Source organism: Callorhinus ursinus, unplaced genomic scaffold (assembly GCF_003265705.2).
Source record: "Callorhinus ursinus isolate GAN/ISIS: 27379988/994484 unplaced genomic scaffold, GSC_fseal_2.0 scaffold29, whole genome shotgun sequence".
Taxonomy (NCBI): Eukaryota; Metazoa; Chordata; class Mammalia; order Carnivora; family Otariidae; genus Callorhinus; species Callorhinus ursinus.
Window position 1 is genome coordinate 15,465,179 of NW_027397091.1, and position 13,779 is coordinate 15,478,957.

General features: G+C 45.7%; 1 protein-coding gene across 1 annotated transcript in view; it reads left to right on the top strand.

Moving 5' to 3' along the window:
• DTD1 (D-aminoacyl-tRNA deacylase 1) overlaps positions 1 to 13,779 on the top strand; it is a 144,107-nt gene that overhangs the window by 19,630 nt on the left and 110,698 nt on the right. The window contains exon 4 of the mRNA XM_025876930.2: positions 7,511 to 7,617. Coding sequence (XP_025732715.1) covers positions 7,511 to 7,617 — 107 coding nt within the window. The remainder of the gene's footprint in view (positions 1 to 7,510; positions 7,618 to 13,779) is intronic.

Below are 13,779 nucleotides of genomic sequence, written 5' to 3' on the forward strand. Positions count from 1 at the left end.
TAGTGTGGAGCCCAACATGAGGCTTGACGCACGACCCTAAGATCAAGACCTGAGCTGAGATCAAGAGTCAGACGCTTAACTGACTGAGCCACTCAGGTGCCCCAAGGACAGACATTTCTGATATTAATTTTTTGAAATGTCTGCTGGATTTTGAATCATAGCTTCTTAGGATTTCTATGACATTTCCTACTCCAAAGTTACAAAGAAATCTGGCTATTTTCCCCCCTAGTGCTTTTATGCTTTCATTTTTTATTTTGAAATCCTAGATCCCTTTGGAGTTTATCTTGTATACAATGTAAAACATAGATCCAAAGTTTATTTTTCTCAGGTGGTTATGAAATGGTTTCCCAAAACATTTATTTGAAAAACCATCTTTACCTCCACTAATCTGAGATTCTGACTTTATCCCATATGAATTCCTGTATGTGTTTATGAGCTATTAAGTTTTGTTTCTAGTCTTTTTTTTTTGGTCTGTTTATATGATGAAGACACACTTTCAGTTATTGAGGATTTTGGTGTGCTTTCATATTGGGTAAGGTGAGTCTCACCCACATTGCTCTTTGGAGTTTTCCTGCCTATTCTTAATTGTTTTTCTGTATGAATTTTTAAATCAGCTTGTCTAGCTCCAGAAAATAATCTGTATTATGTTTATTTGGATCACACTCATTGTATAAATTCATGAATCCTGTGGTGCATGATGATAATCACCCTCTAGCATATTCTCTTACCTCCTTTGACTGTTTTGTGGCCATGGGGGCTCCCCGCTTAGGGGAGGGTTAGAGTTTACAGGTTTAGTCCTTCCAGTCTGCCTTTGAGCCTCTCTGAGGCTACTTCTGCCATATATATGTTTTTTCTTCCTAGAGACTCTGAACTGGGTTAGAACCCTGCTGTGAAGCCACTCCAAGGCCATTCTCTTCCAAAAGTGAAGACTTATTCCCTAGCCTGTGTCCCAAACCATGTCCAGTCATATCACCCAACCCAGCACACCAGAGGTTCTACAGTGAGGCTAAGTGATGATATTAATACACTCCTTTAATATAATACATAGGAAACTCATAATAAAATGCCAACAACATGGAGATGCACTGAACTTGAATGTAAACCTTCTTCCATTATTACAGTCCCAGGGAAAACTTTTAGGTCAAGTTTAAATTCTGTATCATATTCAGGTATAAAGGAATTAAAGTCTAAATTCAAACCCCATGGTCTGATGAGCTCAGAAGCCGTTCTTCCTGGTTTCTTATTTTGCTGCTCTCGATGGAAGGGTGTCCTTGCCTGGTGGGGTCCAGGCTCTTCCAGCACATCTGCACCAGCCCTGCACAAGGCTCCATGTAGGTCCTCTGGGGCCTCAAACACTGCCTCAATGAGGAGACCAGGGAGGCTTCCATGCAGTTATCCCGAGCAGAATGATGCCATGCCTGGGACCCCAGCAAAGACCAGAGATGTCCAAGCAAAGCCTGATGGCCAGAGAAAACCTTGCCTTCAGCCTCCCTGTTAGGTGAGGAGGGCTATGCCAGTTGCCTTGAATCTGTCTTCAGAACTTCAGCTCAGATGAGAATTTAACCCAGAGAGAGGTTAATTTTGGGCTATTTCCCCTGGCAGCTCCTGTTTCCAGCTCTTTGGTTTGGAATTGGGGTGGTCACTTGGTGGCAGATGCCCTCACCTGGGAGTAGGCACTTTCATTTCCATCCTGGGCCACAGGGCCTGTTCCCCAGTTCCTCTGGCCATGGAGTCCCAGACCTGAGACATCTGCTGCCTGGAGGAGGTGTTTCTCTTGAGTGGATTGAACAATGGCAGAAACAAGCAGAGACCCCTGATAAGGGGGACTTGAGCCTGAGGAGGAGCCATGGGATTCCAGGAATTGCCTTTCCAGTTCCCTCCATGGCCCTGGATGTGGAATGGAACCTGCCAGTGTTTCTGATGCTGCTGACTGAGGTCTAATGTGGCTGACAGGGCCTGTCATGTGCCCCTTTTCCTGCAACTGAATCCTTTCCCCAGCCAAGTCATTTAGGAAATGCCGTTGCTGGAGCTGCTGGTCTTTGCTGATAGCTCCCAGAGCCCTGGCCTCTGCTTCATAGGCTCCCTTGAGCCAGATCAGCCCACTGGGGAATCTGTGCCCTCCTGGTGGTGCCCCGAATCAGCTGAGCCCTCTGGGGAGGTGGCGCCGGGGGCACTCTACCCTCAGAGGAGCAGTTCCATGCTGGCGGACAGAGCTACCCTAGTGCCTGTGGCCCACCAGGGTCCACTCCCCCAGGCTCCAGGCGTGATGCAAGCTTGTGGGTCTAGACCAAACTCCATTAGCTGCAGTGGCCCTTGCCTGGCCACATGCTTATTTTGAGTCCCCCGGTTCCACACATTTGCTTGATTTCTTGGTTCCCAGCTGGTGTACCTAATGTTGGAGCCTCCATCAGTAACCTTCTTCCCTGCCTGCCCAGGCTCTGAACAGCTTTAAATAGAACGAAGAGGAAGCCTGGGTGGTGAGGACTTTGCCTTAGTGACAGGGGGAGCTGCCTTTGGGGATGTGCTCAGGTGGGCTGGCCCAAGGCTCAGGACCTGTCCCCAGAGGTAGGCCAACTCTCAGCCTGGTCATGGCTGTGCAGGCTGGCTGTGGAAAGTGTATGGGCTTGCTCCCAGCCCGTCCAAGAAACCATCAGGCCCTTTGTTCTCCATTTTTCTTCAGTAGCATGTTCTTTCAGTGTGGTTTTCTTGTCCCCTGCCCCCACCCCCATTTGCCCATATTCTACCATGGACAGCGGTGGGAGTGACAGCAGTAACAGGGACCCAGATTTCCTGCACCCTGACTGCCAGACTGTGGGCCCAGGGCCATGCCTGTACTAACATGCATCCTCCTTGTGGTGACTGTCCTGCTGTCATCCTTGAACCAGCCAGGGCATGGAGAGGTGGGGCAGGGCTTCTCGGGGAGTGGTGACCATCATCAAGTATTGTTCAAAGGGGTGGGATGTCAGCCTTCGCAGGTGAATGGGGTGCACTGATGTAGAGCCGGTAGAGGCCTTGGACAGTGGCTGCTGGAAACCAGGTCACAGCAGGTTTGGGGCTCCAGCTGGAAACGCGTGGCACAGACATGCCTGACATGTGCCTCTCTGGCTCTGGACAGAACCCTGGGACTTTGAGTTAAGGACGACTTGATTATATCACCACTGGAGCCCAGCGGTAGTTCTGCAGATATGTTTCTGTTTTTTAAGATTATTTTTAAAAATGTTTTTATTTCCTCTGGCCAGTATAATTTTTCATGGGGCTTTACTCTTTGATTTGAACTGGAAAAAATGTTCCCATTTTAAGACCTCTTAAAACATGTCTTTGGATTTATTGTCTGTACAAATGGAAATTCAGATAATAGTTCTGTTCATAACTGAAGAAAAACTGGAAAAGAAAATAAATTTCTTGCTACTTGGAGTGATAAACATGGTGAAGCGTATGCTGTATATCCTGGCAACAGAAATTCAAGGTCGGAAATAATTCCTTTCCTCCTGAATCTGCCTTCAGCTTCCCTGAGGAGAGCAGCGGCTGAAATTTGCTACTAATTGTAGCCATAATTTTAGCATGCAATTAAACACATGATTTCCTTCCCAGCTGATGTCTTTTTAGCTAGTCTGACATGGATAGAACAAAAGCCCTGTAGATTTAAATGGCCGCTTCAATTTGATAGGAGTTGAAGAAAAGTCACCATTGTTTGAGCACGTTTGGCTGCGCGATAGGGCTGTGGTTAATCTTGCCTGTAAAAATGGCAAACAGCTTGGGTGCTTCTAATGTAGTTTCTAATGCTGCTGCCTGAGCATTGAAGAGAACCAGCCGTTGGTATGCCCATTTTGCTAAGACCCTCCATGAGGTAAGGATCAGTGGAGGGAGTGATACTGGGGAGAGGAGTCCGAGATGGAAATTGTGTGGTTGTGGTGGCAGGAGCAGAGGTGCATGGAGGTCACCTCATGCGGTAGTGGTCTGGTGTCTGAGGGAGCCCAGGACCTGAGAGCAGAGCCGCTCTCCAGGAAGGGAGCCAGGGAGGCCCCAGGCTGGCCTGCCCTGGCCTAGTGTGTCTATTTGGTGCTTTTCTTTTCCTTGGTCTCTCTCAGAGGGTCATCTGCTCTGTAAAGGATGTTTTGTGTGAAATTGGGGCTCCTTGCCCAGGGGAGTTTGGGAACTACCAGGGTAAAGAAACTAAATAGGTTTCTCTACTCAAGGACATCTTTTTTTTTTTTTAATATTTTATTTATTTGACAGAGAGAGACACAGCGAGAGAGGGAACACAAGCAGGGGGAGTGGGAGAGGGAGAAGCAGGCTTCCCGCTGAGCAGGGAGCCTGACGCGGGGCTCGATCCCAGGGCCCTGGGATCATGGCCTGAGCCGAAGGCAGACACTTAACGACTGAGCCACCCAGGCGCCCCTACCCAAGGACATCTTGAGAGTCTGTTACATGCTGCTGTGCTTTGTGATTCTCTGAAGGAGAGTTCAAACAAATGTGGTTTTCCAAAAGTATGTGACTGTAGCATTCTTTGTTCAAGGAATACGTGGCAGGGCACAGTTTGGGAAGCATGGTTATGGTTGTATGGAACCTCTTGAACAGGACTTTTTATAACAATGAACATGAACAAGCCTTGAACATGACTTTTTATAACAATAAGAGCAAATGCTGATTTTACACACACCGTGTGTGAGCCGTCGTCCCAAGCACTTGCATGCACGGTCTCATTAAATTTTCCCCATGTTTTAGGTCCTCTTGTTAGCATCCCTGTGATACAGGCAAGAAACTGAGCCATTGGGAGGTTAAGAAAGTTGTCCAAAGCCTCAGAGTTTGTGAGGGCTGGGCCTGTCCCTCTCTTCCAGCCTGTGTGCTGGTTGTCCTTCAAGTCCTGCACCCTGTGTAGCCTCATCCAAGAAGCCTTTCTGATTCCGTCCCTCCCCAAGGAGGACTCGGACCCTTCTCTGGTCTCCAGAGCCAGAATCCCTCAAGGTCTCTGCCATACTGCATTGTCACCACGATGTGCCCAGCTGTCCCCCATCCTGGACCACAGGGTTCATGAGTGCCAGGGCTGTCTGTGCCTGGGAGCTGAGTCTGTGGTCTCTAGCACCATGCCTGGCATATGGTTGCTGTGAGTGAAAAGCAGTGAGTGGTTTTCACATGTGGACTGGGTCTCATATGCTCTCTTTGTTCCTTAATGGTAGGTGGCAGCAGAAGAGTTCCTGATAGTTCTGTTTCTGAGGACTCATACTATTTTAATTCTGGACCCAACTCTTTTCTTACTTTGGATTTAAATTGATAAATTTAATATGAGTAAATTTAATTGATAAATTGTCAAGACCAGTGTGTCCCCTGGAGTAAGTGTCTGTATGTGTCATCGGCAGTGTTTAAGCCCGGGGCTTATCAGCGGTACTTGGATGGATGGAGTCAACATTCTCATACTCCACGGCATCATCTCTAAAGGCGTATTCTTGGCTTTCTTTATAAATGTAATTCAGCATTTGGGGATTGGTCAGACATGATTGAGTGGGTTTGGGTGTTAGCAGGTTTGGACCAGGACGCAGAGAGGAGCTCTTTCCGGGGCAGCCCGTGGCCATTTTGAAAGGAATCCTAGGGAGCCTGGGATGGTTCGCACCGTGAGGGAGCAGGCCCTCCCTCCCTTCCCACCTCACCCTTTTCCTTTTATAGTTAACTTGTTTGAAAATTTTGATTATGAAACATACAGAAAATAGATGCTAGTGTACTCACTACCCAGCTAGTCATGTTGGTCTGAGGTCTGTCTCTCTCAAATCCCACCATCCCCTGCCTTCTCTTCGGTATGAATGTGGTTCTTGTCCCGTGTTTGGCTTTTCTCTTTCCTGCTCATGTTTTTTTCATTTATATATATATATATCTCCATAAATAATATAACTTGTTTTGGATATTTGAAAGTGTCATATAAATGAATAAATGGTTTAAAATGATATGTCTTTGTTGCAAGTTACTTTTTTTTTTAAAGATTTATTAATTTAGAGAGAGCATGCACATGTGCACACATGCAAGTGGGGGGAGGGGCAAGGGGGGGAGAGAGACAGAGATCTGCAGTGGACTCCCTGCTGAGTGTGGACCCCCCCAACATGGGGCGTGATCCCATGACCCTAAGGTCATGACTTGAGCTGAAATCAAGGGTCAAACCCTTAACCAACTGAGCCACCCAGGCGGCCCAGCAAGTGACTTTTTAAATATCACATCATGTGTGAGATTTGCCTTGTTGACCCATGTGGCTGCCACATAGTATTCCACTGAGGAATTAGAGTTTATGCATTCATCCCCCCAGTGAGGGACAGATTCTGTCCATTTTTTCTGTTATAAACACTGCCAGACTGAACACCCTCGAGCATCCTTTTTTTTTTTATGTTATGTTAGTCACCATATAGTACATCATTAGTTTTTGATGTGGTGATCCATGATTCATTGTTTGCTCCATGCAGTACGTACCCTCCTTAATACCCATCACCGGGCTAACCCATACCCCCACCCCCTCCCCTCTAGAACCCTCAGTTTGTTTCTCCGAGTCCATAGTCTCTCATGGTTCATCTCTCCCTCCGATTCCCCCCCTTCATTTTTCCCTTCCTTCTCCTGATGTCCTCCCTGCTATTTCTTATGTTCCACAAATAAGTGAAACCATATAATAATTGATTTTCTCTGCTTGACTTATTTCACTTAGCATAATCTCCTCCAGTCCCATCCATGTTCATGCGAAAGTTGGGTATTCATCCTTTCTGATGGCTGAGTAATATTCCATTGTGTATATGGACCACATCTTCTTTATCCATTCATCTGTTGAAGGGCGTCTTGGCTCTTTCCACAGTTTGGCTATTGCGGACATTGCCGCTATGAACATTGGGGTGCATATGGCTCTTCTTTTCACTACATTTGTGTCTTTGGGGTAAATACCCAGGAGTGCAATTGCTGGGTCATAGGGTGGCTCTATTTTTAACTTTTTGAGGCACCTCCACACTGTTTTCCAAAGTGGCTGTACCAACAGTGTAAGAGGGTTCCCCTTTCTCCACAGCCTCTCCAACATTTGTTGTTTCTTGCCTTGTCAGTTTTTGCCATTCTAATGGTATCTTGTGTAAGGTGTACCTTACACCTTGTAAGGTGTAAGGTGTAAGGTGGTACCTCAATGTGGTTTTGATTTTGTGTAAGAATTTCTGAGTAGACTCACCAAGGTGGAATTCCAGAGTTGTAGAGTTTGTTCAAGCATCACAATGCCCCCCAAAGTGGTTAAATCAATTTACCTTCCCCCCATTCTATAGTCCTGTAAGCCCACATTTCCCGACCCTGGTGTTCCCAGATCTTTTCATTCTTGCCAAGTATGTAGGGCTTACAGTGGCACCTCTCCTGTTTAATTTTGCATTTCCCTCCCTACTTACGGTGTTGACCACCTTTTCCTGTGTTTACTGGCTAGTCCTACTCTTCATGTTTCTGATTACATTGATCTAGGTGACTTTTTAGAAAGAGAAACCTCTCATAACTGTTTGTGTTGCTCTTTCAGATGGCAAGTTTGGTGCCTACATGCAAGTCCACATTCAGAATGATGGGCCTGTGACCATAGAATTGGAGTCCCCGGCTCCTGGTGCTGCTACCTCTGACCCAAAGCAGGTAAGCCTGGACTCTGTTGGGGTCTGTCTCCTGGCTTTTAGCTTTGATTGAGTCCCTCAAGCAGTTCTCAGTCTGAGGTGGAGGAAAGACTTCATTGTAGCAACCTAATATCTCTTTTAATACATCCCTTCCCAAGAATGCATCTGTTTACACTGCATCTCCTTGGTGCTGTGGTAGGCTGGACAGCACTTCTCCCTTACCTCTTCCTGACTTTGGATTCCAGAGAAAATGTCCTTTCCAAGAGCCCAGCTCTTCCCCGCTGCGAGGTGCCTTAGCCCCCACATGCCACTGGGTGGCAGCAGAGTAGTGGCACAGCTCCGCTGAGCCCTGACCTGGCCTCTGCACGGGTTTGGAACAGTTACCAAGAGTGGGTTTTGTCCCAGGTGTGGGTACCTGTGCCTCCCGAGGTTCTTTGTAAATCCTTATTTTTCTAAAGTACTGTCTGACCTGGATTTGCTGCCAGCTCTCTAAGCTTTGAGGAAGAATTTTAATTAAAATAGAGAAAGGACATCTGTGATAGTTTTTGCAACCTGTATGGTTCTTATAGATGCTTAACACTTCTTGAGGCTTTAATTAATGTGTCCACTTAATAGCCTTCGAGACACGTGGGAGCAGGCAGAGGAGTGAGAACCGAAGGGACATTTCTGTTCTTCCTTCTCCCCTTACCCTCCCTCCCTTCCTAGGATGCTGTGAAGTGAAATGATGCAGTAAGTGGGGGAAGTATTAGATAAATATAAAGCTGTATGACCTGTTCAAAGTTATAACGTTTCTTTCATTGATATTTATTGAATAAAATACTTTTGAGATACTCTTTTCACAAGAATAGAGTAGGAGAAGATAGCAGCCCATAGTCTGAATCCTTTTGGACAATGTCTGATATCAAAATAGTCCCCTGTCCAGCACGGGTCTGAGGACTGGTTGCCTCATGCATCTGCCGCTGCAGAACTTCTTACGAAGATGTTATTGTGACAGCCAGTGGGACAGAGTACTAACTCTGTCAGCCTTACAAAATAGCTGATGTGAATTATTTTGTGCCTACTTGCTTATAAATTCACATTTTAAATATGAAGGTCTGTGTGTATGGCCGAAGTTGATCTAAGACTTGCCATCAGTATAACCTGATACCGTCCAGAGTAGGATAGCAGACTCTCCTCCTCTTTGGGTGCTTACTGTTATCAACCGAGAAAAACCTAATAGTTATGCAAAATCAGACTGGTTTAAGTCAATTCACAGCCTGCAGTTGATGGTCCTCTCCAATGCAGAAAGCTAAAAGGAAACTCCTGCCACCCCACCTCCACACATTCCCTCTGTTTTCTTTTTTCCTAAATTCATGGGATTACCATTTACCTTGTCAGCCAGGCCCAAATCTCGTGTCATCCTAATTTCATCCCTGCCTCTCCCAATATAGTTTCCTATGTGCTGATGCTGCTCTAATGTTTCTTTTTTTTAAAATGTAGTAAGTAATTTAATCTTTATCATAGGGTATGATGAGGAAATAGGGGCACCATGCTTAAGCAGTAACTTAAGGTCACATAGCTGCTAAGAGGCAGAACCAAGAGGCAAACCCAGTTTTCAAAATCAGGAAGCAAAAAATTATTGCCTAAGATCTGAGGTCACTGACATTGTTTTTTGAAGAGAAATCTAATAGTCTCTGAATGCTTGCCACCTCCCAGCCATTTTTGGAGAAAAATGCCTGTGGTTCCTGTGCTTTGGGGGCCGTGGTTTATTTTTATTTTTAAAATTTTTATTCCATTTATTGAAACTAAAAAAATAAGCAGTTTACCCGTGGGTGATTTTTTTGTTTCTTTGTTTGACTGTTTTGTTTTGTTTTTTTCTTAGTTCCAAGTTATTATTTTTAAGGGGAACATAACCTTTCTTACTTGTTGCTGATACTTTGGGTTGATAGAGAAGCAGGAACATGTCTTATATAGTAGTGCTGGACTTCAAAGGTGGTAATTGAAGTTCCTGGAATAACTGTAACATTAAAGAAAATCACAAGTGAAAAATCCACATGAAAATTTAAATGTTTTATTTTTATTTATTTATTTATTTATTTAAAAGATTTTATTTATTTATTTGACAGAGAGAGACAGTGAGAGCAGGAACACAAGCAGGGGGAGTGGGAGAGGGAGAAGCAGGCTTCCCGCTGAGCAGGGACCCCCGATGTGGGACTCGATCCCAGGACACTGGGATCATGACCTGAGCCGAAGGCAGACGCTTAACGACTGAGCCACCCAGGCACCCTAAATGTTTTATTTTGAAATAATTGGAGACATGAGGAGAAGTTGGAGTCACAGTTCCGCTGGACGCTTTACCCAGCTCCCACTAACTTTATTGCCTTACATAATCATAGTACACTGATGGAACGCTGAGATTAATACTGATGTAATATCGTTAATTGATGGAGGAATGTTGGGGTTTGGAGCCAATGGCCAAGAAAGAATTCTTGAGACGTCTTCAGTGCAAAAAGGGAGTTTAATTAAAGCATGGGGACAGGACCCGCGGGCAGAAGGAGCTGCACTGGAGTTGTGAAGAGCAACTGATGATATACGTTCAAGTTGGGAGGGCGCTGGTAAGTCTCTAAGGAATTTTGGAAGCAAGGATTCCAGGAACCAGAGGGGGCTAGCTATTGTTAGTAAAAGGTCATTTATTACCAGTAAAACCCTAGTCATGAGACCCGGTAGATGGATATCAGTGGGCCATATGCTTGGAGGATGATTGCTAACATGTATCTTGGGGGTAGAGATAAAGGAAATTTCGAAACGAATTTTTATATGTTAAAGGATCTGGGAGGTTGGGATAAAGTTAAGCTGAGATTGTCTTTTGCCCTTAGCAAAGTATTAACATCCAGGCAGCTGAGTTCCTACAGGAATGTCACTCTGCCTGTTTCAAGGACGTGTCAGGGGGCTGTGAATAGTGAGGAAATTTTAACTTTTCTTTTGCCTTTGTTTCCCACATCATTAACTACACTACAAACCTTACTTAAATTTCACTAGTTTTTTTTTTTTTTTTCTTCTAATGTCCTTTTTTTATTTCAGGGTAATCAACATTGCATTTAATTGTTATTTCTCTTCTCTAACCTGTGACAGCTCCTCAGTCTTTCCTTGTCTTTCATGACCTTAACGATTTTCAAGAGTACTGGCGTTTTGTTGAAGATTCCTCAGTTTGGGCTCTCTGATTACACTGAGGTTATGTGTTTTGACAGGAATATCAAATAGCACAATAGTGATGTGCCTTTCTCAGTGCATCATAGAGAAGTACATGAGACTGATCTGTCTTATTACAGGTGGTGTTAACCTCGATCCCTTGGTTAAGATGAAGTCGGCCAAATTCTCCACCCTACGTGGAGTATTATTAACCTTTCCCCCTCATCTGCTCTATTGCTTGTTCATAACAGATGGCTGTCTTTCTGCTTCACAAAGAAGCCATCGGATGGCATTGACCTTGCTTCTCCACCCCCCTCTTCCTGTGTATGTAGCAGAGCTGCCCTTCTTTGTGCTGAGGCCAGTGCCTCCCCTGGGCCAGGACTGCCTCTATAATTTGTGGGGCCCAGTGCCAAATGAAAATGAGGGGGCCCCTTGTTAAAAAATTATAATGAATTTCAGGACAGTCACAGCGGATCATGAAGCCAAGGGTGAGCCCTTCTACAAGCAAGGCCCTGTGAGCCTGTATCTGGTGGAGCCAGACCAGCCTGGGGTGTGGCGCCCCTCCCGGCCTCCCCTTTACCTTCCTGGCAGCCTCCATTAAGCCCTTTGTCCTCTTGTCTGGTCAGTCTGTCTCTCTCACTCATCCAGCTAATTCCTGTGGCTTTTAAATATTCCCGAGCATTCCAGTTGAGAAATGCCTCCATTTCCTTTCTGCTTGCCGCCTGCTCAGTGTACTGTAATCTGCAGAGGCTCCTGCCCAGGCCCCCTGAGCTCCATGTTGCCTGATTCCGTGCCTGGTAGGCACTGATCTGGCCGCTCAGCAGCTCCTACCACTGTTGCCGCTTGCATGGTCTTGAATCTTGTTTTCTGGGACACCGGTGGTTCTCTCCCAGTTTCCTCTTGCCTCTGCTCACTCTCTCTAGTTTGGTGTGATTGCTGTCTTGTAGTTCTGATCTATTAGTCTGCTTTAACTCTATTTGGAGAAAAATTTTAGTCCAATTTGTGTTTTCATTCTAAATCAGTGCCTCCTCTTTATAACATAAAGATATATAAGCATGATTTCTTTTTAACATCTAATGAGGCATGCTAGCTTATTAGAGTAAGAAAGTCTTTTTTTTTTTATTGTTTTATTTTTAAGTAATCTCTACACATGTGGGGCTTGTACACCTGTGGGGCTTGAACTCACAAACCTGAGATCAAGAGTCACGTGCTCCACTGACTGAGCCAGCCAGGCGCCCCAAGAAAGCCTTTTATTTTAGTTATTTCTGAGTCTTTCTTTTAGGAACGTTCTCTTCAAATGCATGTATTATGCTGTATTAATTTCATTTGTTTTACTCGTTAACTGGCCCCGGAGTCTCAGACCCTGTGACTGCGCGCAGATCTGTGTCCTCTCGCTCTCCAGTAGGTGGCGACAAGTAGACATGCAAGGGCCCTGGTGATGGTGGGGGCCAGCCTCTTTGCCTGTGGTCCGTCTCTGCCTTTCCATTCTCAGGAAGACTGGGTGTTACACGCAACTAATGAATCATTGAACCCTACATCAAAAACTAATGATGTAGTATATGCAGGCTAAGTGAACATAATAAAAAAAAATAAGGGGGTTCCTCTTTGGGCAAATAGCTAATTTGCTTGCTTTTGTGTTGGTAGGAAGACTGCAGCCAAATTGTTTTCACTGATAGATAAGCATGCCTTTTTATCAGTTGAGCTTTTAATTCCAAATGTTTTATTTTCTCAATATAATCCAATTAGTAGTGAAAACTATGTACATTATAGAGAAATAGTTCTTTTGGCAAGTTTTAAAATACAGGTTCTTTAGGGGCTGCCTTCAGCTCAGGTCATGATCCCGGAGTCCTGGGATCGAGCCCCATGTCAGGCTCTCTGCTCAGCAGGGAGTCTGCTTCTCCCTCTTCGCTTCTGCTCCCCCCCCCCCGCCAATAAATAACTAATACGAATCTTAAAAAAAATACAGGTTCTTTAAACCATCTGGACAAATGCGTGCTCTCTGTGTGTGTGTGTGTGTGTGTGTGTGTGTGTGTATTTATGCATCAAGTGTCTTTTTAGTACATGACAGTATACTGGGCACCTGATGGAGAGAAAGAAGTCCTGCAACCCAGTCCCTGCTCCCAGGGGTAGATCTGGGGCAATGTAAACCTGGAAGGTTAATAACAGCAAGGGGGGTAAAGAGTAGTATATGACAGCGTAGGACGGGTCACAAGACTATCATGTCCTGTTCTTCCTTAAGGCCCTTCAGCGCCTTCCAGATGCTTTTAGATTATCTAAGTTCCCTCCTGTCACTTAGCATGCCTGAGTGCCCAGGCTTCTGTGGCTCCGTCCACCCTGCTCCTCAGCCATCTGCCCCTTGGTCCCTACACCTTACCTGCTCTGAGAACAGACTGAGCTCTTTCCTACCTCTGGCTCCTGTCTCAGTGTCCGTGTTTCCTCCTCAGAAGGGATCCTCTGATCCCATCAGGTCCCGAGCAAGCCCCTGCCAGCTACTCTGTCACCATACCCTGATGATTAATTTCATAGCACTTGGCCTTCTGTTATTATCTGCTTGTTTCCTTGTTCTTCCTCTGTCCATTGCACTCCTAGAACTCAAGCTCCCTTGGTCTTGTTCACTGCCATGTCCCAGGAGGTGAGCCTGGGTTGCGTAGTTTGTTTTGGACTTCTGTGTCATGGGCCGGTGAGCTGTGCTGTCTGTGAATGTCCCAGGTTCCGAGAAGGCCGATGCCACTGCTGGGGCGGTCAAGCCAGGCCGGCCTCCCAGGGGATCAGAGGTTTTCACTGACCTTTAAGGATGCGGAGGGGAGGAGGCATTCTTGGTTGTTGTTCCCAAACTTCCACTTCAGTGAGGGGTAGATTCTTATTTTCACGAGTCCCAGAGCTCTGTTTGGGTGATGCAGTTACTTGTTGTTCGTGAAGCCTGAGCTGGTAAAGGTGACTGGTGGTCTGCCTGCCTTAACCAGGTCTCTGCTTGTTCTTGGAACTGGCAGTGCAGCCTCCGCATGCTTTTCTGTGG